Source organism: Ustilaginoidea virens, chromosome 6, assembly GCF_000687475.1.
Source record: "Ustilaginoidea virens chromosome 6, complete sequence".
NCBI classification, from domain to species: domain Eukaryota; kingdom Fungi; phylum Ascomycota; class Sordariomycetes; order Hypocreales; family Clavicipitaceae; genus Ustilaginoidea; species Ustilaginoidea virens.
Window position 1 is genome coordinate 580,496 of NC_057321.1, and position 26,429 is coordinate 606,924.

Genomic DNA, 26,429 nt, shown 5'->3' on the forward strand with positions numbered 1-26,429 from the left:
TATATTAATCTAAAACTTACCTAGAATAGAGTCTATCGTCTATATATACTTCTATGTCTACTCCCTTGCCTTCGTCCACTTCCTAAGTTTATAGATACCTACCGGTTAAAAGGGGTTCCTATAGCTCTAGTAACAAAAGCCTAAGATCCAGCTAGGTTAATATTTCCAGAAGTTGCCAAAGTTATACTAGGAGGACGAGGAGCACTAGTTAATACTGCCCGTAAAGTATAAGTCCCGCATTAACTGCCTTATAAGCCAGCTTAAAATGATTCACTAGCATTTAGATTAGCTAGATCCTAACTTACTTATCGTTTTTTGCGGATGCTAATACTTCTACCCTAACTTAACATTTTATTATCTAGAGTTCGAGTTATTAAAGGACTAGATAATAGTAAGGATTAAAATTAAGATATTAATATCTAGTCAGAGTAAGCATTTAAGTATAGGTCTAGTATATTATGCGATTTAGTGCACAGCCATATGACTAAAACCCTAATAATAAAAAATTTGCATAGGCCTTAAGAATCTTATTCTAATTATTTAAATTATATAGCACGTTTTAATAGCTATAATAAACTATACTAGTGAATCGTGCAGTTTATTAAGGTGAGCGAGTCACTTATATAGCGATATATATACCTTCCCCGCAAATGGTATATCTTAGGATACTTCGCTAAAGGAGGCTTCATTTCTTACCACTCACAGATCTATACTTAATATTAATATCAGCAGAGGGAAGGAGCCAATCATAAATAATTTAATTCCTACTATCTAAGGAAATCCAGTATATAATAAAATTGAACTTTCTTAAATTCTAAGTCTAAATTAACTAGACTTCTTCTATTATCGCCTTCTTTTATTTTAAATAAGGCAATCGCATAACTTAACTATTATAACACACTTATACACTTAATCATTATACCGCTACGAAAGATAGCGGCCTAGCTATTGCAAATTCGGCGAAGAAACCTTTAATAGTAATTATATTTACCTTATAATCGACAATCATAGAGTATATAAGCTGCTAAATAGGTGTAATAAGTATTAACTAAAGTAGAAGGCTAGCTAGGATATCGAGGATTAGATATAGATAACAATAACGATTATAATGATTATAACGATAAGCCTATAGGCGATACTAAAAGTAATCGATCTAGCTTTAATATAAATAAAAAGGGGGACGATAATAGGGACGATAATAAAATTATATAACCCAAGCTTAATAATAGAGCAATAATACCTCAGGATGCCGACTAATCACTTATGCCCTCTGGCTTTAACGACATAGAACTTAGGGCTATAGTAATTTATAATAACTTAGGCTTTAGAGGACAGATTAATAATTTCGAGTACGATTCTAATAACGAGATAGTCTCTATAAGTAGAATAGGGCAAATACTAGCGCCTAACTTGCCTAGCTCTCGCTAAGCTTACGAACTTATATAAGAAGATAATTCTTATATTATCCAGCATTATATAAATACTTTCATCTGGATAACTAACTTCAATCTTGCCTTAGGACTTATAGCTTACTTTAAGGGCACTAGTACTAAGCAGTAGACCATTCTAAGAGAGATCTTGTAAACTTATAGCGAGCCGCTAGATATTAATCGCATAAATCTTCCGAAAATACTACTAACGCTTAAGAAGGAAGTCTATAAGATTATGCCACTACTTAATATAAAAGTTGTAGATATTTCCCTAACTGCAGATAAGCTCCCTACCTTATCGCGTTCTAATCTAAAGCAAGGCACAACTAGTATTGTAGAAAAGATGCACTTCTTCGACCTAATAGATCTATATAAAACAATACTCTCATCGCAGCTAATATAAAGGTTGCATCTTAATATAGCTTATTATATAGATATCCCGACCGAGCTATATCACTTACGTAGCTAGGCAAGTTCGGTACGAACTAGCTTTAGTAACTATGCGCATATGATTAACGCTAATAGCGATTATACTAACCCTATTTTTCCTTCTGATTAGGTTTACTTTAGCTACAATATGCCTAACTGCAGATGCACTATATATAATTATCGCAACCTTAATAGTAATTAGCATCAACCTTTAGCTAAAGACTATCAGCATATATTATATATCGATCGAGTAATTAGGTTCGGGAAATACTTTAAAATAATACTCCTACCTCTTATTTAGCTAAGAGGTATTATCCTAGAAATCGAAAAGGCATAATAATCAGACTATATATATAGAAATAATAAAGATTTCGAAGATATCGATTTGCAAAAAGACGAGCTTATATTATACCTTTAGGAATATCACCTTATCGGGCAATTATTAATAATCGACTTTTATCCTATTATAATTAATAGAACTTTTAGGGACTCGCTAGATAACCCTTCTTTCTATATAAATAAAAAAAAGAAAGGCAAGTAGAAAGAACTATATACTAAGTATAAGCCAATCTATCTAAAAGCGCATTAAGCTAAGGATTATTTTATTATTCGCCGAGTCATCCAACTTAATAGTGCGATAGACTGGTTTTACTATCTACCGCCTATTAGAACAGAGTTAGAACTGCAAATATATAGGCGATTTTACTATTCTAAACGATAGGACCATATAAACCCAGAAAATATTAACCAACCTCTTCTAATATCCTTACCTATTACGATATTTATAAATAGATTTAGCCTTTTCCGCAATACTTACCGCACTCTAATTAGCATATATTAGATACTTACCGGCTTAAATGTCTATAAGCGAAGACGATACGCTAATACCCTACTAATTCTTCTTAGTCCCTATAGGTCTATATTTAAGGATATCCTAGACTCTCTTTATTATTTTATTCCTCTCGATAAGGGTATTAAGATAGAAATTAAGGGGCAACCTATTCTTATATGCATTTTTTCACTATGCTATATTAGCGATATACTATAATAGAACTAGAATGCCGGATATTTTAGTCCGACTGCTAATAAATTCTATCGCTTTTGCTATATTAGGAAAAAAACAATTATTAAATCTTTTGAGGAAGCTAACCCTAATATTATACTGGATTTCGATATTACTAAATATAGACGATACTACCATTCTATTATCGAGATACAACGCTATAGTAATACGCTCTCATCCCGATAGAAATAAGACTTTTATTCACAATAGGGTTTTACATAGCAGCCATTAAACCTTAAAAAGATCTCTCTAGCATTAGATCCTATCTAGATATAGGTACCAGATACCGCTCACTCAGAATATAATAGACTCATATTTCTATTTCATAATATCTTTATAAAAGCTATTCTTCGATTAAATTCATTAAAAGAATATACAACAGCTTTGCGAAATTATAAATTTCCTCCTAGTTAGAACCGACTCTAGTCTCCAGCATACTACCTTAGCAGCTATACTCTATCTAACCATACTTATTAGTCTGTAGTTATCCCAGGTCTACTTAATACTTAGTTAACTAAAGACTATATTAATATAAAGTTTTAGAATACTACTATAGAAAGAGAGGAGTTTAATAATATAGACTTAGTCGACTAGCTTATCAAAGCCTTTATAGACCTAGCTAAAAGCAATAACTTACTAATAGGAGATTCTATAGATAAAATAGATACCTTTTAATACCAGGCCGAAAATTATATCCTTAGAATAAGGCATAAATTCCAGCTAATATACTAATAGGCATCTTAAGAACTAACTAGTACACGCGAACGAGAATAACAAGGCTCTTAAGTAATATCTATTTCATTAAATGATTCTAATATATCTTATTATATGCAGATTCTCTAGTAAAGAATTTAAAAGCAAAAAGGATAAAGAGGAAATAATAACGAGTTTAATATTATCTTTTGCAATACCCTTATTCGTAAAATACCGCCACCTATACAACTAGCCTATCCAACGCAATAACGCTATAGAAGACCTGCCTAATATAACGAGCAAGTAAAGACTACCTAGATAATAAATATACTTCAGCTAAATATTTATACTAAAGCCTATCTTTTTAGTTTTATTAAGGATTATATACGATTATCTAATATTAATACTCTCGTTAGCGAGCAAAAGCATAAATATTACTATTAATCTATATATCCATTAGCTATTAATCCCTACTAACTTAAAATGAATAGGTTATTTAAACTCCTTATCTACTCAACGAATCTTAAAAACTATAAAAAAGTTTTTCTTTCTAAGATCAACCTTTTTACCACCTATCGGATAATAGCACTTAGTGCTTACGATCACTTATATCTAGACCTTACTAAATAAATAAAATGAATCTAGAATAAGTGCCTAAGTCTATTTAATAGCATTATATCAGCATTAGATCAGAACTTTATTAGTCTTAATAATAATAATATAGAAGTTGAGGAATTAATTAAGGATAAAGGCACAGCAGCAGCAGCACATTATAGTCATATTATAGTTATTAGGCGCCAGACACGAGCCAAGCTAGTAGAACAACCACACATAGCTAACTTAAATAGACTATTGCCTATAAGCTCGGGGGAGATAACCATTTATTTCTCTAGCTTACTTCGTAAAGCTTATGCCACCGACTATAATATAAGAAATATCTATATACTAACTCGAGCTAAAGCCTGCAAATAGTATAATAAGTTCTCTTTTACAGACTAGTAAATCTACGCAAATTAATATTATCTATAGAAATAACTACTTACTTAACTACTCCTTAGGGAATACCACCGCTTTATATTCCGTCTAAGTGACTTTATTGAGTATAAGGACTAATATATTAGACGGGTTGATAGCATACTCGACTATAAGTGCAATTCTTAATACCGTATCTTCCTTTTATTAACTAAAGTAAAGATTTCGCGTAAAAAATATCGACTCTTATAAATCCCATTTATTAACCTTACAGATCCTATTATTATCGCTTTTAGTGTAATTAATCCGATAGCTAGGAAGTATATTATTAAGGATAAGCCTAGCTTTCTAAGAGAAGAATTACGTCCACTCCTTATAACCTAGAGTCCAAAGATACTATAGGGCTATAGGTATAAATGGTTTAGAATGAGTAAATACTAGTATTTATATTTCTTAAGCTACTGCTTATAATATCTAGGATCGAAAGTAGCTCACTCTTTATTATCGCATTTTGTAATACTTACATATTACTCTCCGAAATAAATATATAATAATAACTAAGTAATTCTGCTTCTTTTTATACTATATTTGTCAGTCTTTAATCTAATGCTTCGCTAAATAGGATCGATTAAGCGAGCAGTATACTGTAGAGCTATATATATCCTTCCGACTCTATTTACTCGAAACTGTAATTAGCTTACTAGAAATATAACACTAAGAGGGACATGATTATACTATACTATATCTAAAATAAGGGATATAAAAGATACTAGCTGGGTGGAAGTAGTATTGGCATTTAACACCAAAAATAATGCTCAACAGTAACATCGCGATGCCTCAAAAAACACATTAGTAGTACTAGGGCTATATGTACACATATGAATCTATCCGATTTCCATTAAATACATTTTTTGTACTAGTGAGGGGTAGTGCAGTCGCGGTACAAGCGGGCCCCATGACTGTAATAGCACCATTTGGCACTTATTTGCAACCATTACGATACCAGGTATACACCCTGCATGTACCCAGATTATACTATTGTGGCATAGTATTACATTTTGGCACCGCACCATCACAATACATGGTCTCAGAACCATTTAAAAACCTGGCCCCGCTACAATGGTTACAGCTGGTTACAAGTGGTACCAAGACCCCACCACACTCCACAACTGTCACTTTCTTGGGGCAAGAGTGGTGTCGGGCAATCCGCCAGCTGGTCAACGCCCGTGTCAGTCGGCGGTCAACCATTGAAAGACGACTCTCGGCACTGTCTGGTACCATCAGCCATCTCCATGAGCTTCGCGAAATCTGGCCGGCCGCCCAGACTCCTCTGAACATGAGTTGTCTTCTCTCACTCTCTCCCTCTCTTTTAGCGGCATGCGCCAATCCGGTTGTCGCTGCACGTGGACTTTCCAAAGCAAGACTCCCGCTCGAAATAAAGGATGCCAACCTATTGCACCAATAATCGGCGCGGCCACGCCACGGTCAATGATGACTTGGGACTCCTATCTTCCATGCGACTCAGCCTTTAGCCGCCGTCCCTATGCCAGCCCGGAAACCACGTCGTCTCGCCGTTCTATTGGATTCTTTTTTGGGAAGGCGAAACAGGATGCAGCTTTTCTGGGTGGTGAGGGTGGCTCTTCCGCCTTGATCGGTCAACGCGACAAACGTTTCCCGCCGCAACGTGACGTCGGTAGCTGGAGGATCAGCTCTTGTCGAAAGCACTAAATGAGTGCCCGATCAGGAAGCGAGAAGATTCAGAGAAACCCCTGATCGTCGAGCCCGCCGTGTGTTGAGCGGGTGACTAGGGTAAGTCCTCGTTAAGCTGTCGGCCTAGCACGAGGCCATGTCGGATGCGACCCAGCGGCTGGCGCGCTCTTGGATTTAACCAGAAAACTAGCGGATGGGATGCGGAGACGGATGACTACTTTCAGTTCGAAATGCTCATGGGGTGGCAATGCCAAGCCTTGGCCTTGGGTAGCTGCCAGCCAGCTGCAGAGATTGGGTCGATTAGATCTGGAGCTTTGCCTCTGAAGATCACTCACTGATTGACGATCGACAGTCTCTCCGCGAGACTTTGGACGCTTCTCGCGATTGGAGACGAGAGACAAGAGGTCGTTTTGCGTTGGAAATTCCGTTTGTTGAGCGCCAACAAAGCTGACGAGCAGCACCTTGCGAGCGCGAGCATCGAAATCGGGATGCAGACGCAACATTGGAAACATCGTCGACGAAAACGAGTGACAGTGGCGCAACCTGCTCACGCCAGGGTGCGCAAGAACAAGACACATGGTACCCCAGACCTGCACTCGAAAAACAAAGCATGCATAGTAATGCATGCTTCTTTGGCCAAGGCTATAAAAAGCACGAACTACCAGGTAGGTAGGTATTGTCCCCCGTCCCTCGCCACAGGGCCCATACCCCCTTCAACCAGACCTTCAAGATGGCAGCCCGAACTTGGAAGGTCGCATTGGTAGCGCCAAATCTCGCTATCGAAGATCCTGAGAATTCGTGTTGTGTCAATCAGTTCCTTGTCCTGTTGACCTGTCTTGAAAATGCCACCGACTGAGCCATCGAAACTAGGAGAGAAGAGAGGCTGGTCGATCATTCGCGAGCCTGTTTAAGAAAGCATCCGTCGCAGACTGTCACCTGGCGTCGCCGCAACGGCGGAAGATGGATGAACTGGTGCGTTTCCCGATCAAGGAAAGTTTTTCCAGACTAGCACAACAGCACTGAAGGCGCTGGGGTGACTGCCAGTGCCCACGGCCAAACGGCTCTCTTGTCTCTTGATCATCAACCGTCTCGGCCTCTGTATGTCGTAAGCTTTTGATGCTAATTGATCGACAGGCACACATTCCAATACCCTTGTGACGAGTATGCCAAACATGCGAAGCATCTTCCCTGCTGATACCCAGCACTCCTGCAAGGCGCATGCGAATGGCAACCTGGGCTGTCTCAAACTTAGACCTTCCTTTGCTGTGTTCCCCAGTAAACATTGCTTCCGCCTTCCTTTCCCGTTCAAGCATACTGAGCCTTTACTCTCCGTCTGGGATCCTTGACCACCCTGTGACTATATCTCATGGCCGCAATCTCGGCGAGAAGCTGCCATTTGGCCGCAACCCGTACGTATCGTATCGTACGTGTGAGAAACTCTGAGTACAGCTAGCGTCTCGCGAGATAGCAATCGCCAAATACTGATACGGAGCTGATGAGGCGTCAGTGCCTTGGCCCTCTTGGCTCACCTTCCTGTTCTCAAAATGGCCCTTTTCAGACTCCATTTCAAACTCTCGTGACCCGACCGAGATAGGTAGTTGACGAGCCAATTTGGGGACGAGTGGCATAGTATCATCGGCGTTGAGCTTCTTTGTCCGGGTCGCACCAAGATTGCATGGTCAGTCGGGCTCCGGTCCTGGATGGACCGAAATGGAAGCTGTAGAATCACATACTGATGTCGAACAATGGTTCCAAGGCTTCGATGTGTTTTGCAGCTCGTCGAAAAGAAACCTTGGGACCTGCGAACTTATATAATGCGGTCGTGATGCGCATCGAGGTTCGAGGTTGTCGGCAAGTAGGCCAGGAAGCGCAAAGGTCAACCCATGAGCTGGTCGAAACACATTCTCATTAATTTGAACCTCTGCTTTTCTCGCTGAACATAAACCCCGTAATGAAGGCTGCTGCTCTCCTCAGCCTGACGGGCCTTGCCGCCAACACTTTCGCTCACCCCAAGGGACGCCACCCCCATGATGCCTCTCTAGACAAGCGAGGTGTTGACCTGAGCAAGTTCCGCATGCCTGAGCTCTCGGATTACACTGTGTCGACCAAGGCCAAGTCTCATCCAACTGTCAGCGCTATCAGCAAGAGAGGGGACTATGTTGGTGCTGCCACGCAGCTCGTCAAAACCGTTCTCCCCAACGCCCAATTCCGCCTCGTCGACGATCACTATGTCGGTGCGGACGGTCTGGCCCACGTCAACTTCAAGCAGACCCTCCATGGCATCGACATCGATAACGCCGACTTCAACGTCAATGTCAGCCCTGATGGCACCATCTTCTCCTACGGAAACAGCTTCTTCAAGGACAAGCTGCCAAGAGAGAATCCTCTCAACAAGCGAGCCTTCACCGACCCTGCTGCAGCTTTAAAGGACGTCGTCAATATTCTTGGACTTCCCGTTGATGCCAGCAAGGCAAGGGCTGTGGCCCGGCAGGGTCGCGAAACCTACATCGTCAAGGGCACCAAAGGCGCTGTTAGCGACCCGGCGGCCAAGCTAGTCTATTTCACCAAGGAGGATTCCTCCCTCAGCTTGACCTGGAGGATTGAGACTGATATCCTGGACAACTGGCTGTTGACATATATTGATGCCGACGATGGTAAAAAAATCCACGGGGTCGTCGACTATGTTTCTGATGTTGCTGCTCTGCAGGTCTATCCCTGGACCGTCATGGATCCCACTCAGGGAGATCGCTCCGTGCAGACAGATCCATGGAACATTGTTACCTCCCCCTTTACTTGGTTCAGCGACGGCTCCAGGAACTATACCACGCTCTGGGGCAACAATGGTGTCGCGCAGACCAACTACGATGGGCACAACAACGTCAATGACTACGCCAACAGCTACCGACCAACCTCTGCCAGCTTGAGATTCGAGTACCCTTACTCCACCTCCCAGTCCGAAAAGTCGTCCTACCGGGATGCTTCCATCACCCAGCTATTCTACACTTCCAATACCTACCATGACTTGCTGTACACCCTGGGCTTCAACGAGCCTGCGGGCAACTTCCAGACCAACAACAACGGCAGAGGCGGCAGAGGCAACGATTTCGTGGTCCTCAACACCCAGGACGGCAGTGGCACCAACAATGCCAACTTTGCCACCCCTCCCGACGGATACCGTGCCCGCATGAGAATGTACATGTGGACAAAGAGCAGCCCCAACCGCGACTGCAGCTTTGAGCCCGACGTGGTCCTGCACGAGTACACCCACGGCCTCTCAACTCGTCTTACAGGCGGGCCCGCCAACTCTGGCTGCCTGAGCGGTCTCGAATCCGGCGCCATGGGCGAGGGCTGGTCCGACTTCATGGCCATCGCCGTCCTCGCCCGGTCCACCGACACTCGCACCAAGGACTTGCCCCTCGGCGCCTGGATCAGCAACAACCCCAAGGGCATCCGGACCTACCTCTACTCCACCAACATGAGCACCAACCCGCTCACGTACGCTGCCGCCAACCGGCAGAACGAGGTCCACGCCATGGGCGAGATCTGGGCCACCACCCTGTACGAGCTGTTCTGGAACTTGGTCGACAGGCACGGCATCACCGCGGACAAGTACCCGACCTTGAACAGCAAGGGCGTCCCCACGGACGGCCGCTTCCTCTCCATGAAGATTGTCATGGGTGGCATGGCCGTTCAGCCGTGCAACCCCAACATGGTCTCCGCTCGCGACGCGATCCTCGACGCGGACAAGCAGCTCACCGGTGGTGCTAACGAGTGCGCCATCTGGGGAGCCTTTGCCAAGCGTGGCCTCGGTACTGGTGCCAGGTACAACGGTGGTAGCAACCGCGTGGAAAGCTTCGCGCTCCCCCTTGGCTGCTAAAACTGGCCTCTGGCTCTACCGCCGCATAATCGAGACGCCGGGCTGTGCGCTGCCGGGACAGTGCTGGTGGCTCGACTGCGGAACAGCGCGTGGACACGTTGCAGCCATTGGGGTAGTAGGGAGAAAGGTCTGGAAACGGGGTGACGAGTTGAAGCACGCGGCAGACCAAGTCTGTGGCCGACTGATGAATGAGTGATGACGTTGCAACGTATAAATTGGACAGATGGATTCGAATTCTTTCATATGTATATATGTTTATATATACATGTATGCATAAACTTGACGACACCCTAGGTATATACTCAATCAAGGTACGTTAGGCAAGGAATCTCCGATTAAACACATGCAAGTCATGTAATAACCCCAAAGTCTCGTCAAATGGCATTCCATTAATACGCTTTATTATGCCACCTCTATCCGACTATGCATAATGAGCCAGGAGAAAAACAGTCCTCGACATTGCACGCCCAGCTCTCTCATGCACCCACACCAAGTACAGAGACTGACCAGAATACGCCTGGACAACTCCTCAACTTGCCGTCAACCTCTTGAGCAAGTTCCTCAGCTTCCACTTGGACATGGCGCCTGCACCCTCGTCCACACCGACTATTCGCCGGACCAGGATATTGAATAAGCCCCCAAAGGCCAGCGCGATGGCAGTGGATGTGAAAATAATCACATTGTAGGGCATGCTAAAGTCGGGCGTTGGCAGGTACAGGAGCAGATTCGTGGTTCGGAGGTTCATGACGCGCGGCTCGAGAGTGCGAATGATGGCCGCGGCGACGTCGAAGCCACGGTTCGCGTCGGGCGGGTACTCGGTGTAGCGGAGGATGGCCTTTTCAAAGTCGTAGGTGAGGAAGACGGTGCACCGGGCGGGGATTCGCATCTGGAGCTCGAGCTGGGTCCCGCGGGTGCGGTCGAGGGCCGGGCGGTAGTGGACCTTCTTTATGAGCGACGAGGCGTTGTGGTGCGGAGCGGCGGCGGCGGAGATGCGGGTCGCCAGGGTGTGCAGGTAGACGCGCATGAACCAGGGGAGGGACTCGAGGTAGACGAATTCCACGTCGTGAGGGTTGGGGTTCGTCAGGATGGCCTGCACGCCGCCGTGTTCTTGGCCGTGGCCAGTGAAGCTCCTTTCGGCGTACAGCAGCGGCTGCGCGGGCTCGACCAGCTCTCTTGACGCTTCGGAAGCCGTCTTGGCTTCGGATTTGGGAAGCATGAGGGCGAATTCGGTCTCCTCCGGGAAGGTGTAGCACCGCGATTCGCCGTTGCCGTGCTTGATTTCCGTGGACCCTTCGGATGCGTACACTATGCGGGAGTTGGGGACTTCGAGACAGACGGGAGGATGGTCGGAGTTGGCGAGGGGGCAAGTTCCCTTCATGGGGCGGCCAAATATTTGCGCCAGGGTCCAGTCTTGGCCGTTCAGGTGGTCGGCGGGGAAACAGTGATTTTCGTCGTGGTAGGGCTTGGATTCGTCGCAGACGAGCTCGCTGGCCGGTGGCGGCCGCGGAATGGGGTTGTCTACCAAGATGGTGAGTAAAGCGCTTGAGCATGGATGATGACGGCGTTGGTCGAGATCTGACCTCTGGGCCGCTTGGACCGCTCGATATCCATGACCATGTCAATCGTTTGCTCCATCTGCAGCACGCAGTTACCGCCGCCGTCGTCATCGTCGCAAAGAGGCTTGACGTCAATGGCCATGCTCTGAAACGACGAGTCGAATAGCTTGTGTCCGTCCAGCAGGCTCGCGATACCGGCCTTGCCGTGGCACGGCAGCAACTTCAAGAACGGCGTGAGGTTCTCCGTGCACACCACTTCGTGCGGCAGCACCCCGTGGAGCAATCTCGTCTTGGCCAGCGCGGCAGGCGAATGATGGCCTTCGGGCTGGAACGACAGAGCCGGCCGAATCGTCCTCGTCTCGTCGATGAAGTTGAGGCTGGCGCAGAACAGGCCCGACAAGGCGTTTGTCAGCGTCAGCCAGCTGTCGTCGGCCTTCCTGTCCGTCTCGGCGTCCATCCAGGCCCACAGTTCGACGCCGGAGGCCCCTTCCTTGGCGCCATCCCACGGCCGCGCGCCCCAGGTCTCGGCGTCCCAGCGGCCCAGCGTGAAGCGCAGGTGCAGCTCGCGGGTGCCGGCGTACTCGAGGATCTGGCCGAGCGACCGGGGGAACAGCCGGAAATGGCGGGCCTCGAAGTCGGCAATGGACGTGTTTGATTTGAAGTTGAAGCTCGCGAGGAGCTGGGAGAGCGGCAGCGGCCGCAGGATCAGCTGCTCGTGGTAGTCGGAGGCGAGGGCAAGGCCAGGGGCGAGCGTCGTCAGAACGGCGGCGAGCCAGGAAACCATGACGGTGGTGCGTGTCTGGATGTCCGACCGGCTCCGAGAGGTCGGATGTGGGAAAGAAGGGGGAGCGATGTGGCTTTTTGCGGTGGGAACCTCGAAGAGTGAGCAGTCATTGGTCATTGGTCGAGTGGCGGAGCGGGCGGGCTGTGGTATCGAACGACATGAACATCACATTGTGCCTCGCGACAAAGTTGAAGACTCGGCTCCCCGTTTGCAGGCTCACAGACCTGGCGGGCAATTGGCGACGTGGAGCGAGTGATTGTTGGAACTTGGAAGCCTGGGAAGGGGGGGGGGTGCTTGTTTCAGAGATGCGTGGCTCGGTGGAGAGCTTCCGAGACTCGGTTGGGCGGTGAGGCGTGGCAAAACATCTGAACACCAAGATCCAGCAGTCAAACCAAGCAATCAGAGCAAATTATTGACCATTACGAACAACCCCCGGACATCGACAAGACTCTCTTAGCTTCGAGCCTCAAGTTTATATCTCCCGGGCCCTCTCGCTAACCAGTTCTTACAATCTGCTCCTCTGCGTCATCTCCGTAACAGCTTGTGACTGCTGCCATGGCCGCCGAGCAAAGAAAGCTGCTCGAGCAGCTCATGGGACACCAGTCCACCTCGCGCGCAGCTCAGCTATCCCTCACCGACCCCAAAGTCTGCCGGTCCTATCTCGTCGGCACGTGTCCTCACGACCTCTTCACGAATACGAAGCAAGACCTCGGCCAGTGCCCCAAAGTCCATTCCGAGCCCTTGAAATCCGAATATGACGGCTTATCGGATCGAGAGAAGCAGCGATACGGGTTCGACTACGACTACATGCGCGATTTGCAAAAGTACATTGAGGATTGCAATCGGCGAATCGACGCGGCGCAAAAGCGGCTCGAGAAGACTCCAGATGAGATACGCCAAACCAATGTCCTGGTAAGCTCCCTGACGTTGCTGTCGGATGCCCCCCCCCCCCCCCCCCCCCCTGGAGATGATGACCTTCCGACATGGCTCACTAACGCGTCTGCCAGCTGAAAGCCATTTCGAACCTGTCGGCGTCCATAGCAGACGGCCTCCTGGAAGTCGAAGTCCTCGCCTCCATGGCCGAGGTGTCCCACGCAATCGACGAAAATTTCCGAGTCAAGCAGACCATGCAAAACAAAGCCGACAAGGAGAAGGAGCTCAAGGCGCTCTCAGACACGTCCGGTCCCTCTGGCCACCAGAAACTGCAGGTGTGCGACGTATGCGGTGCCTACCTTAGTAGGTTGGACAATGACCGCCGCCTAGCGGACCACTTCTACGGAAAGATGCACCTGGGATACGCATCTATGCGGAAAACATACGAAGCGTTCCCGCGGGAGTTGAAGAGCAGGCAGAGACAGAGCATGGCGGACGATGATATGGGAGGAGGATCTGGAGGCGCACGAGGGCCAAGGTCAGGTGGCCATAGGAGTGGGAGAAGCGCGAGACACCGCAGCGGGTGGTAAATACTCAGACGATGACGGCCGCGGTGCTGTCGACTGCATCGGCGGCACACCTTGTACTATGTTTCTTTTTCGCGCAGGATTTCGGGAAGCAGCATAGGCATCCGGAGTTGAGGGTTTGGCAACAAGATTATGGGACACGGCGTACCCTGTTTTATGAGTGATGGTGGTTCAGAGTACAAAATCGGGTGGGAAGGGTAATGAGTTTGCTTCGTTGGCATTTTTATTTGTTCATTTTCACTTGCATGCTTGGAGTGTTTTTAGGTGGCAGTAATAGTATCACGGTATGCAAGAGAATGTGGTTATCAAGATGAGGTAAAGAAACATGATACGCATACTCTATTGAATAATCTTTTTTATGAATCCGCTCAAAGGCCACGTTTCTTGTTCCCTTCAGATACCTTGATGATCGAAATCCTCTCCGCTCCGCTTCGTATTCATCCAGGGGAATATCGACAACAGAACGCCCATCAGGTTTTTACTTGTTCCATCTCTTTCCCGAGAACCGCCAGCCTATGGCGGTCATGACTTCCCCTGCCGTTTCAGCTCATCGAGAGCTTCCATTTCATCATCCCATTTACCCCCCAGTGGCGACGGTGTGGATAGCGAGGCAGTCAGCGCAGACTCTGCTCGCTGAGGAGGGTAAACAGGCACGATGGCGGAATCAGAGCTCTTCTTTTTCCCGTCGGACGGCAGGGCAGGGAACTGGTCGGATGTCAGCGCAGGGGCGGCGCTGTTGTCGGCCGGCTTGTCTGGGCCACCCTCAAAGCCGCCCCGTCTATTGTCCCGACCGCGACCTCGCCCTCGACCACCTCGGCCGCGGCGATAGCGATCGTCCAAGAAGCGGTCTACGTCGGGCTGCTCTTGGCCTTCCCTGGCGTACCTGCTGTCGCCAAGTCCGCCTCGCTTGGTTCCTCTGACGCCGCCATTCGCTCCGCGGAACCCTCTCCTGGCCTCGGCCTCCAGAACAGCTTCTTTGCCCTCGTCCCACCCGGCCTCCTTGGCACCCATCGCCTTGAGCTTGCGCTCGCGGTTCTTGGCCCGCTCCTCGTCCAGCTTGCGCTTGTTCTCCTCCCCGCGGCGCCGCCGCTCCGCGTCATCCGCCTTGCGCCTGCGCGCCTCCTCCATGCCCTTTGCGTACGCCTCGGCGTGCTGCCTCTCATCCTTCTCCGCCTCTTCGAACTTGCGCGTTTTCTCCGCCGCCAGCAGCTTCATCTGTTCCATCTTGGCGGCCAGCTCCGCGTCCGTCAGCTTCTGCCGCGGGTTGGCGCCCGACTGGAGGCGTGCTTCGGGGTCGTTGGCAGCGGCGGCGCTTGAGGAGGACGCGGGGGGTTTTTTATCCCGCGCCGGGGCGGTGGGCGCGTTGGGCGGCGGCGGCGAGCTCTTGTCCCCGGGGGCGGGTTCCTCGCGGCATTGGCTTTGTTTCTGCTGGCCTTGTTTGGGGAGAGATGGGCTTCGGGTCGCTGCGGGGGGAGGCGGCGTAGAACCCGGCTTCTTGCTGGCGTTCCTGGCCTTGCGGGCGAAGCGCGACGAGGACAGGGTGTTGGCGGCGCCCTTGGCCCGTGGTTGGCTGGGAGCTGGTGATGACGGCGTGTTCGCGGCCGAGGCCGAGGCCGAGGCCTGCCCTGGTGGTGGAGGGTTCTTGCTCGCGGGCTGGCTTTGCTGCGGCGGCTGTTTTGCTGGTATGGGCTTGGGGTCGGCTACGGAGGCGGACTCGGCGGTATGTTGAGGGCGCGGGACGTCGGCCGTTTCGCTCTCGACGGGTTCGAAGTCGTCGTAAAAGAGGTCGTCATCGGTCCTGCCGCCGAATTGATCTTCCATGTTTGGGGGGCGCTGGTTGGAAAACGAAAAGAAAGAGAGAAAGACGAGTGCTGTAACGATGTAGTAAAGGATCCCGGCAGACGTCTTGGTGCAGCGATGCTCCAACGTTTGCACGGCTTGGAGATTTTAGAAGCTATTGAGTACATACATGTTGCTCCGTACTTTTGTCCTGCACGATGCCTGGCGGGTCAGCAGGTAGCAGCTGCACAGTGCAGAGGTACCCTCGAGCTGGAGGCTGCATGTGGTCAGTACTTTCGGCCCACTCCTCTTCCAGTAACCAACCAAGGGACGGAATTGCGTCGGCGCACCTGCTTGTTGGAAAATCAATCTCATGCTGACTGACTCGGGTACTGATCGCCAGACCCCAAATGTGGTTGCATGCATCCGCATCGCAGGGTCCGAAATAGGTCGAGATGTCTGAAGAATATGAAATGCCCTTTGATGCGCGGTCCTTCGTCGGCCCACATGACGCAAGCAAGAAGCCTCGGCGGTGCATTTGTACGTGCAGATGAAGACGGGGCCTGTTCCGTGACATGTCACGAACGGCAAGGCGTGGGAGGGAGCCTGGCCCAGCCCTGACCATTGCACAATCACTTATTATGCTACGTACTCTTAAGTGAGGTAACGTCGTCTTCGGTACCTAGAATCAAAGTCTGCGAAAGACATTTCGAAAATGACCTGCCTTTTGTATATATGAGTTCCTGCCTACCTTCCTGGTAGGAGGTAGGAGGTCGTTGGCCCATATGACGTAGACGACTTACAGTAGTACTGGGCTTTTTATGCATGCACCCGATATGTAAGTGGATGCGGAGTAACTGCGTGATCACGTAGGGTACGTCACTTAGGTACCTTGGCTCTATTGGGCGGGCTTCACACTGCAGGTACTCCGCTCGACTGGCCAAACGTATCGCGGTGAGCGGGGTTCACCAGTGAAGGATGGATGCACAAAAGCCCTCGATTGCCTACCCAAGGTACTCTCTCATAGAGAGCGGCTTCTGCCCTTCATATAGAGCATATGCTCAAGAATAAAGGGAATTCAATCTGAGGCCATAAGAAAGGTCTTTGCATGAACCTGACGTGCCCTTTGCCAGACAAATGGAAGCATAAGCTGAGCAGCGATAATAAGCGGCGCTAACCGCGGCGCTGCTGGTGATGCTACATGTAGTATAGAGCAGGGGTAACATGGCCGTACACTGTGCGTGCTTCCTACTGTGCACAGCAAGCAACACATGACCTGACCTGACCTCCGGCCGAGTTGGTGTTGGCGATCAAGCGCGCTCTCCGCGAAACCTCTGTCGCACTCTAAACGCCCGATGTAACTCTCGCCATTGCAGAACCCGCCCGCAATTCATGCCCTGGAGCCCATGCTGTTCTAGACTTGTGACGCCTGTCTCATCCATCTGCTCCGCATGCGGTTAGGGCCTTGCAGCACGCGTGCCACACGCTCGCAGCCTGAAGCTGGCTTGCTCACCGTTCGGATCTTGCCTCGTCCCATCTGACGGACGAGACGAGACGAGGCGAGACGAGACGAGACGCTCATGTTGGCGGCTTGCCCATATGTTCTGGTCTGCCTCTACTCATCGTCCAAGTACTCTGCGTCCTTGCGGAGTAGCGCTTCCTACCTTGGTCCTCCTCGACCTCATTGTCCTCTCCTCTCCCGAATATTGCTTGTTCTTGTGGCATCATCTGCCGGCATCTTCGTTCCCTGGGTGCCTTTGTTAAATCACGTCCTTATTTAGGCCTCTTGATAGTATTTTTTTTCTTTCCGTCTTTTTTTCCCACCATCTGCTCTGAGCTGGACTCCTACTGGGATCTTCATATCCTGGCCGCTTAATCCGAATTAGATTGCTTGTCACCCCCGCGAGCTCTCCCCTACTGATAATCCAAGCTATCTCTCGTGCTTCCTACTCTTCGTCATGTCTGATTCCAATACTACATTGCCGCCGGTCCACCCAGCCTCCCTCCCGGACTGGAGCAATGTCAGCGTCATCCACCGCAATACCCTCGCCCCTAGGAGCAACTTCTACTTGTACGACACTGAAGCTGATGCTCTCCGCCAAGATGTGAACAAGGCCAAGGCAAAATGCCTCTCGGGCAAATGGAAATTCCACTGGTCCAGGTCGCCATTCGAGGGGCCCCGGGACTTCTACAAACCCGACTTCGCACCCGGCGATTTCGGAGACATTGTTGTTCCAGGCATGTGGCAGTTGCAAGGCCATGGCAAAGGGCCCCATTATACGAATTACCTCTTCCCTTGGCCCGTCTACCCTCCCAATATCTCCTACCCAGAAAATGAATGTGGTCGCTATCTGACGTCCTTTTCCCTTGACGAGTCCTTTGCCGAGCATCAGCTCCGGCTTCGGTTCGAAGGCGTTGATTCATCCTTTACTGTGTGGCTCAACGGTAGCCAAGTCGGCTACTCCCAAGGCTCCAGAAACCCCAGTGAGTTTGACGTGACTGACCTGGTTCAAGTCGGCCAGGAGAACCACCTGGCTGTCGAGGTATACCAGAGATGTGACGGGAGCTACATTGAGGACCAAGACCAATGGTGGCTAAGTGGCATATTTCGACATGTACATCTCCACGCGTTTCCCAAGGTACACCCCCTCGACATTCACATCATTACCGACCTTGACGAAAAGTTTGAGAATGCCACTCTGCGAGTCAAGGTCCATGTCAGCTCTCCCTGCCCCGTGGAGTTGAAGCTCTTGGATCCCCGGGGAAAGCAAGTTGCTTTGAAAACGGCCGACTTGGTCAAGTCGGACGAAGTCAAGATTGACGTTTCCAACCCTCACAAGTGGACTGCTGAAACCCCCCATCTCTATTTCCTCGTGCTAAACTTCCTCGGCGACAGCCGCTGCAGCTTAGCGCATCGAGTTGGGTTCAGGTCAACGGGCTTGATCGACGGCGTGTACTGCGTCAATGGAAGGCCCGTCAAGTTCAGGGGCGTCAATCGGCACGAGCACCACCCGGACCATGGCCGCGCGGTGCCCTACGAGTTCATGCGGCGGGATCTGCTCATCATGAAAGCCCACAACATCAACGCGATTCGCACATGCCACCAGGTCAACGACCCTCGCCTGTACGACGTTGCGGACGAGCTTGGCCTCTGGGTTCTCGACGAAGCCGACCTTGAGTGCCACGGCTTCGCAGCGTCGGGCGGCGATCCAGCCAAGTACACGTCAGACAATCCGGTCTGGAGAGAGCAGTATGTAGACCGGGCACGGCAGATGGTGGCGCGCGACAAGAATCACGCTTGCGTCATCATGTGGTCGCTTGGCAACGAGTCTTTCTACGGGGGCAACCACCAGGCCATGTACGACACCATCAAGGCCATGGACGACACCCGCCTGGTTCATTACGAAGGGGACGGGAATGCCAAAACGGCAGACGTGTACAGCCGCATGTATCCGGACCTTGGCTTTCTGGAATCCTTTGCCAAGGAGAGGGACTGGAAGAAACCGCTCGTGGTTTGCGAGTTTCTTCATTCCATGGGGAACTCGGAGGGCAACGCAAAGGAGTACATCGACTTGTTCTACAAGCACCCTCGATTGATGGGAGGGTTTGTATGGGAATGGGCAAATCACGTCAGTGGGCATTCTTTTCTCTTTCTTTTCTCTTTCATTTCTTTGCTTGTTGATTTTTCCACGGCACCAAACAATAAACCATTTCGAATCCATTCTTTTCTTCACCTTTCTTTTCTCTTTCTTTTCTCTTCATTTCTTTGCTTGTTGATTTTTCCACGGCACCAAACAATAAACCATTTCGAATCCCCTTTCTCACGATCAAATAGGGTCTGCGAGCAAAGACGGAAGCGGGCGAGGAGTTTATGGCTTACGGTGGCGACTTTGGAGATGAACCGAATGATTACAATTTCGTCATGGACGGACTCTTGTCATCAGAGCACAACGTCAGCTCAAACATCACCGAGTATGCCAAATCCATTGAGCCGGTGCAGACCCTGTCACTACATCACCACGACATCAAAGTCGTAAACCGTTACGATTTTCTGTCCTTGGATCACCTGGCTGGGAGCTGGTCGGTTGTTTCGGATGGAAAGAAGCTGACAGGTGGACGTGTCTCGATTCCGAAAGGTTGGTCGTCTCATTCCATTGTGCAGGATTTTCCGATGCTAGCTTCCTTGTCCGCACCATTGACCAGCAACGCCTCTCCCTAGGCATTAAGCCGCATACGGAAGCGGTTCTAGTCGCCGAGGGCTTCCACGACGGAATGCTTAGAGAAATCCATGGCGAGGCATACCTGCAGCTGAAATTCCGAACCAAGCATGAGACGAACTGGGCTCCTGCGAATCACCAGGTAGCCACGGGTGAGCTGCGCGTGTCGGGGCCGCTGCACGTCAACTCTATTCAGGCGGTCGAGCCGCCGATGCCGAAACCGACCCTGCAAGTTGCGTCAGGTTCGCAGCTCCAAATCACGTCGGCGTCTGGCCAGTCGACCTGGTCCATAGACGCCGTCACCGGCACGCTGGTAAGCTGGAGACGGAAGAGCTATGATGCCAATGTCGAGCTCATCAGCGAGCCCATATGCATGGACTTCTACCGCGCCCTGACGGACAATGACCGTGGCGGTCACGGCAGAGATTGGCTGGACAGGCGCCTTCACCAGACACGCATGCACGCGCAGGAGGTTCGATGGGACACGGTCAGGGACGGCGTCGCGGTGCGGATTCGGCAGAGAATCGCTCCTCCCGCTCTTTCGTGGGCCGTCGACACTGCCTGGACGTACCACTTCCGGGGCGAGTCGGTGGCCATCAATGTCAAGGGGAAACCGCATGGGCCGGGACTGCCGTCGACGTTTGCGCGGATAGGCGTCACCCTGGGCCTTTATGGAGCGGACCGGGTCAGATGGTGGGGCCGGGGCCCGGGCGAGTCTTACCGAGACAAGAAACACTCTCAGCTGCACGGGAACTGGGCGTCGACGGTTGACGATCTCTGGGCTGATTACGAGTTCCCGCAAGACGGCGGGAACAGGACCGACGTCCGTTGGGTCGAAGTGCTCGGCGCCAAGGGCCGGATCTTGCGAGCCAACTTTGGGGACCTGAACGGAGCCAGCTTCTCGGCCATGCGCTATTCGACCAGAGACATTGACGAGTGCACCCACCCCTACGAGCTGCACAAGCGGAGGAGGGGGGACGCGGTGGTCCGGCTCGACTGGGCACATCATGGACTGGGAACGGGGTCCTGTGGTCCCTGGACGTTGCCTCAGTACTCGCTCAGGAGCGACCAGGACTTTGACTATGACATTCTCCTGGATTAGGCCGGAATGCCGGGATGGCGTCTGGGGGTCCTGGTGTTTCTTTTTTTTTCTTTTCTTTTTTTCTGCGCCACGGGTCGACGGCGAGCACACGGAGTGGTGCGTCGACCGGTCAGACGAAAGCTGGGGGTGGGCATCAGCTGGATATGGTTTCACAGCCTGTCTTGTTCAGACTGACCTCTTTTCTTTTCTTTTCCTTCTTTTTTTTTTTTTTCCCTCGCTTTCCCTTTCTTGCAGCTGACCCAAATCGCAGTTGAAGAGGCATGACATGATATTGAGCGGACTGGTTTTTTGGAGCAAGCAAGCAAGAGTGGCGGCTCGGTGGGTGGCTGCAGTGCGCATTGACGTCTCCAGCGACCAGACCCTTTGAAAGCACCAGAATCTGAAGTAGCGGTGTCTGACAGGCCGAGGCCGACGTCGACGTCGACGTCGGTAAAGGTCTGGTCCAGTCAAGCAAGGTTGTCGGGAATGTCGGTCATGGCCAGCCGCGCAGTTAGCTGGCCGCCTACGCAAGTGCCAAGGCGTCTGGTCCTGTCCTGTCCGGTCTGACCCAGGGGTAGTCAATTTGTCTTGGCTGTAGGGGCCAGCGGACGTATAAAGAGAGACGTGCAGGCTGGTGCCGAATCAATCGCCCGCGCCTGGCCTTGCCTTGCCTTGGCTTGCCCTGCCCTGCCCTGCCCTGCCCTGCCCTGCCCTGCCCTGCCTTGCCACGATTGCTCCCGCGTTCTTCCCTCTGGGGCTGGAAACCCGCAGCGTGCGTGTCCGGCGTTCGTTTGAAGTCTGGTGCCATCGTCGTGCCGCAAACCTGACCAGCAATCAGCCAGTGCAAGTACCTACCTACCTGCTGGCCCATGACCAGCACCGCAGCGTCAAAGGCGACCGCGCCCGTGACGTCGGACGTCGCCTGGCTGGCGGCCGGACGATGTCAAGGCTGCGACGAGATACGCTTGGCGGAAACGCGACGCAAAGAGCAACGAAAGGGCGACGTGGCCGCCGCGAGAAGCTCCATGTCGGCTTTTTTCTCCTCGGGTGAGTGCGAGTGCGGCTGCGGCTGCGGCTGCGGCTGCCATCAAATCAATGTTCATCAATGTTCACTCGGGGGTCTCGTCGCGACGCCCAATTGACTCCCTGCTTGTACTCTGGGAGACTGGTCCCGGGACCCAATCGCCGACACCGCCCGTGGCTGGTCGTCTGCTCTTGCCGTTCTCGCCTTTCCTCTGGCACGGGAAGCCAAGACGACATCGACATTCGCTCCTTCCTCGAACCGGGGCGCTAGGTACCCGCTGTGGTGGTGGGTACGCGCGGGGAATTAGCGTGCCTTCGGTTCCGGCCGTGAACTGTATGTATTGTATGTACAGTACAAGCACCCGCCACCGTCTGTCTGTCGACCGCCAGGCAGCTGGCCCGCCGACGTCGCTGTTGAGGCCCCAGCCCCAAAGGTCGATTTGGCCCACACCATCAAACTGACGCCATCGCAATAATTCAGTGGTGACATGGACTGGACTGACCTGACCCTTCGTGGCCCCCCGTCACCCTTGGAGAGCCTGCCTTCGGTCCATCACCCTTCGCCTGCTTCCACATGACTCCCCTCTTCCTTTACCCCAAGCCGAGGGATCAATTGCTTGATTTTTTTGACGTTATCCTCCGGGCACTGCCAAACTTCCTCCCCAATCGGCCGGCTTCCAGCTTGCAACTCTAGCACTTCCGAGCACTCGAGCACTCGAGCACTCGGGCACTCGAGCACTCGAGCACCTCCCCTTGCAACACAACACGCGACTTTCGACGAGTCAAGCTAACGAGCGAGTCCGCCTTGCCCATCACAGATACTATGAGCGCCGTCGGAGACCAGCCCTCTCTTTCTTCATCAGTCTTCAACGCCCTCGAAACACCCGACGCCTCGAAAGCAACACCCGAGCTGGTGCATAACCTTCGACACGACAGCACCGTCCTCGCCCTCGCCGTCAGCCCAACGCACAAGTCGATATACGCAGGCACCCAGGACGGCGAAATCGTCGTCTGGTCGCTCGATACCTTCCATCAAACTCGCCAAGTGCAGGCGCACAAGCGCAGCGTGCTCTCGCTGTTCCTCTCCCCAGATGCGTCTCTTCTCTTCTCCAGCGCCGGCGACGCCATAATAAACGTGTGGTGCCCCAGGACCTTGCGCCGTCTTTACGAGGTGTACGGGGTCTACGATGTGGGCGACGTCTTCTGCACCGCCTACAGCCCGCAGCACGATACGCTCTACATTGGCGCCCAAAACACCACCATACAGTGGGTCACCCTGGGCAGTCCGTCCAGCCGGGTCTCCCCAGATTCGCAGAGTCACCCCGACCGCCGAAGCCACCGGTTCTTTGACTCCAAGGCCGTCGGCGGCGGAGGAGCGACCCCGAGACGAAACGAAGACCGCTGGGCCCTGATTCCGCGTGCGCAGGCCGTCCTGGAGATCGACGAGGGGAGTATCCGCCATTTTGCCCACAACGGCTACGTGTACTGCATGTTGATGGCAAAGGGCCCGACGGTGGAAGCCGACTCGGATGAGGACGTTTTGATCTCGGGGGGCGGCGACGGGACCATCAAGCTGTGGAGATTGGCCGCATCAGCAGAAAACGGCCGTGGCAGTGAAGAGGGGCCCGGCGGCGGCGGCATCGACGAGATCATGGCTCTTGGCACAGACGACGCCGAGTCCGTGCTGTCGCTTGCCCTAGACGGGTCCTTTCTATACGCCGGCAAACTTGACGGGATCGTGGAACTCTGGGACCTGGACACGGCACAAAGACTCAGGGTGATTAAAGCCCACGGCGGCGACGTCATGTCGCTCCAGATGGGATGGGGCTGCCTCTGGGCTGGGTCGACAAACGGATGGGTCAGCGTAAGTGTGCTGGTCTTCTTCCCGGGAGTCGGAGTCGATCGCGCGCTGACCGAAACGCAGAAATACAGCACCGCCCACTACGGCGCATACAGGCACGCCTCGTCGAGGGATCTCAGCCAGAAATACCAATGCCTCGGGAAATGGAAAGCGCACAAGGGCAAAATCCTGGCATCGGCAAACACAACCTACTGCTCGGAGCAGTACTTCATTACCGGCTCCAACGACGAGAAAATCTCCGTCTGGTCCGTCAAGGACCTGGCATCGCCGTCGAAGCAGCAGGCGGGCCAGGGGGTGAGCAATGACTTGCTGCTCTCGACCCTGAGCGACTTTGTCTCGTACAAGACGATATCCTCCAGGCCGGAGTTCGCCGAGGACTGCCGCAAGGGCGCCACGTTCCTGGGCTCCCTCTTCAAGCGCCTGGGCGGCCACGTGGAAATGCTCAGCACGGAAAAGGCCCGCAACCCCGTGGTGTACGCCAAGTTCTCCGGCAAGAAGGAGGCCTCCTCCTCCTCCTCCTCCTCGGAGCAGCGCAAACGCATCCTGTTCTACGGGCACTACGACGTGGTGGCGGCGGACGAGAAGAAGGGAAAGTGGGCGACGGATCCGTTCAGCGCCACCGGGACCAACGGCTTCCTCTACGGCCGCGGCGTCAGCGACAACAAGGGCCCCGTCATCGCCGCGCTCTACTCGGTCACCGACCTCATGCAGGCGCACAGGCTCAACAACGACGTCATCTTCCTCATCGAGGGCGAGGAGGAGTTCGGCTCCAGGGGGTTCGAGGAGGCGGTCAGGCGGAACAAGGGCCTGATCGGGCACGTGGACTACATCCTGCTGGCCAACAGCTACTGGTTGAACGACGAGGTGCCGTGCCTGACGTACGGCCTGCGCGGCGTGCTCCACGCCACCGTCTGCGTCGACTCGCCCCGGCCGGACATACACTCGGGCGTCGACGGCTCGCACCTGTCGGACGAGCCGCTGACCGACCTGACCTGCGTGCTGTCCAAGCTCAAGGGGCCCGGGAACCGGATCCTCATCCCGGGCTTCTACGACGGCATCCCCGCCCTCACGCCGGAGGAGGAGGCGCGCTTCGACGACATCGCCTCCATCATGGTGCACCAGCAGCCGCAGCCCGCGTCCGCGGACAAGCTCAAGCGGTCGCTCCTCGCCCGCTGGAGGGAGCCCAACCTCACCATCCACAAGTACAAGGTGTCCGGGCCGGACGGCAGCCTGGTCAGCAGCCACGCCAGCTCGCACATCAGCCTGCGCCTGGTGCCGGGGCAGGAGGTGGAGCACGTGGCCGCCGCGCTGGAGTGGCACCTGCGCCGGCAGTTTGGCCTGCTCGAGTCGCAGAACCGCCTCAGCGTCAACGTCGACAACAAGGCCGAGCCGTGGCTGGGCGACCCGGGCAACGACATCTTTTGCACGCTGGGGCAGGCCATCATGGAGGCGTGGCCGGACCGCTTCGAGCGGGTGCCCCAGGGGCAGCAGCACCGCCACCAGCAGGGGGCCCAGGCGCAGGCGCAGGCGTCGTCGGTGGGCAGGGCGACGAAGCCAAGGCAGCCGCTGTACATCCGCGAGGGGGGGTCCATCCCGGCCATCCGGTTTCTGGAGAAGGAGTTTGGGGCGCCGGCGGCGAATTTCCCGTGCGGCCGGGCGAGCGATGCGGCGCATCTGGATAACGAGCGCATGAGCCTGGTGAATTTGTTGAAGGCGAGGGAGATTTTCAGAATGGTGTTTGCGCGGCTGTAATGGGCTGGCTATTCTTCTGTTCTTCTGGTGCTCTGGTGCTCTGGTGCTCTGGTGCTCTCTTCCTCTGTCTCTCTATTCCTCTATTCCTCTTCTCTCCTCTTCCCCTCTTCTCGATATTCCTCTTCTCTTCTCTTCTTCTCTTCTCCTCTTCCTCTCTTCCTCTCTTCTTCTCTCCTTTTCTTCTTTTCTTCCTCTCGTCCCCTCTTCTCCTCCTCCCCTCTTCTCCTCCTCCCCTCTTCTCCTCTTCCCCTCTTCTCCCCTTCCCCTCTTCCCCTCTTCTCTTCTTCTTGGCATAGACGGATAAACGGCGCTACTCTGTAGAAAAGACGTTCAGCAAGCACTGCACATCCAACAGCCTACCTGAGGAGTTGACAGCCCCTTGTGTCTGAGCATCAGATGGATCAGCGGGTGTTGGTGATGCACCTGTTACCTGTTTGAATGCTGTTTGAGCAGCCGTTGTGCCCGTTGTGCGCTGTTGACTAGCCAGTTTGCTAGCTGGTGACTGCGCACGATGCACGAGTGTATAAAAGGCTTGATTCTTCAAAGCTGGTGTCGTACAGTAGCGAAGTCTGTATTAGGTAGCGAGTGCCGGTCACGTGATGTGACAGCTGGCTCTGTGAGTCTTGTAAGTCTCACATATCAGGCACAGCGCCTGATATATACAGATGGACTTCTCCTCTCTAGATACCTAGGTATCTTAGGTTAGGTAGCTATGATAATCATTTTCCTTTACTGCACTTGC

At 52.2% G+C, this 26,429-nt stretch overlaps 9 protein-coding genes across 9 annotated transcripts; 5 read left to right on the forward strand and 4 right to left on the reverse strand.

Moving 5' to 3' along the window:
* Positions 1–6,407: 6,407 nt before the first annotated feature.
* On the reverse strand, positions 6,408–6,809 carry UV8b_07133 (uncharacterized protein; the record flags this gene model as incomplete). Its single annotated transcript, XM_043144630.1, has 1 exon — positions 6,408–6,809. One exon carries the CDS (start codon positions 6,807–6,809, stop codon positions 6,408–6,410), a length of 402 nt encoding a protein of 133 aa, XP_043000565.1.
* Positions 6,810–6,907: 98 nt separating this feature from the next.
* UV8b_07134 (uncharacterized protein) lies at positions 6,908–7,492 on the forward strand (the record flags this gene model as incomplete). Its single annotated transcript, XM_043144631.1, has 3 exons — positions 6,908–6,966; positions 7,168–7,269; positions 7,432–7,492. The coding sequence occupies 3 exons, from the start codon at positions 6,908–6,910 to the stop codon at positions 7,490–7,492; spliced, it is 222 nt and encodes a 73-aa protein (XP_043000566.1).
* A 110-nt stretch (positions 7,493–7,602) lies between these two features.
* UV8b_07135 (uncharacterized protein) lies at positions 7,603–7,862 on the reverse strand (the record flags this gene model as incomplete). Its single annotated transcript, XM_043144632.1, has 2 exons — positions 7,603–7,746; positions 7,827–7,862. The coding sequence occupies 2 exons, from the start codon at positions 7,860–7,862 to the stop codon at positions 7,603–7,605; spliced, it is 180 nt and encodes a 59-aa protein (XP_043000567.1).
* Positions 7,863–8,248: 386 nt separating this feature from the next.
* UV8b_07136 (uncharacterized protein) lies at positions 8,249–10,174 on the forward strand (the record flags this gene model as incomplete). Its single annotated transcript, XM_043144633.1, has 1 exon — positions 8,249–10,174. The coding sequence occupies one exon, from the start codon at positions 8,249–8,251 to the stop codon at positions 10,172–10,174; it is 1,926 nt and encodes a 641-aa protein (XP_043000568.1).
* Positions 10,175–10,703: 529 nt separating this feature from the next.
* On the reverse strand, positions 10,704–12,514 carry UV8b_07137 (uncharacterized protein; the record flags this gene model as incomplete). The annotated part of the gene is made up of 2 exons (XM_043144634.1): positions 10,704–11,692; positions 11,755–12,514. 2 exons carry the CDS (start codon positions 12,512–12,514, stop codon positions 10,704–10,706), a joined length of 1,749 nt encoding a protein of 582 aa, XP_043000569.1.
* Positions 12,515–13,069: 555 nt separating this feature from the next.
* On the forward strand, positions 13,070–13,977 carry UV8b_07138 (uncharacterized protein; the record flags this gene model as incomplete). The annotated part of the gene is made up of 2 exons (XM_043144635.1): positions 13,070–13,426; positions 13,522–13,977. 2 exons carry the CDS (start codon positions 13,070–13,072, stop codon positions 13,975–13,977), a joined length of 813 nt encoding a protein of 270 aa, XP_043000570.1.
* Positions 13,978–14,496: 519 nt separating this feature from the next.
* Positions 14,497–15,795, reverse strand: UV8b_07139 (uncharacterized protein; the record flags this gene model as incomplete). Its single annotated transcript, XM_043144636.1, has 1 exon — positions 14,497–15,795. One exon carries the CDS (start codon positions 15,793–15,795, stop codon positions 14,497–14,499), a length of 1,299 nt encoding a protein of 432 aa, XP_043000571.1.
* Positions 15,796–17,711: 1,916 nt separating this feature from the next.
* Positions 17,712–21,072, forward strand: UV8b_07140 (uncharacterized protein; the record flags this gene model as incomplete). Its single annotated transcript, XM_043144637.1, has 3 exons — positions 17,712–19,382; positions 19,589–19,889; positions 19,973–21,072. 3 exons carry the CDS (start codon positions 17,712–17,714, stop codon positions 21,070–21,072), a joined length of 3,072 nt encoding a protein of 1,023 aa, XP_043000572.1.
* Positions 21,073–21,920: 848 nt separating this feature from the next.
* Positions 21,921–25,687, forward strand: UV8b_07141 (uncharacterized protein; the record flags this gene model as incomplete). The annotated part of the gene is made up of 3 exons (XM_043144638.1): positions 21,921–22,098; positions 22,893–23,938; positions 23,999–25,687. The coding sequence occupies 3 exons, from the start codon at positions 21,921–21,923 to the stop codon at positions 25,685–25,687; spliced, it is 2,913 nt and encodes a 970-aa protein (XP_043000573.1).
* Positions 25,688–26,429: the final 742 nt, after the last annotated feature.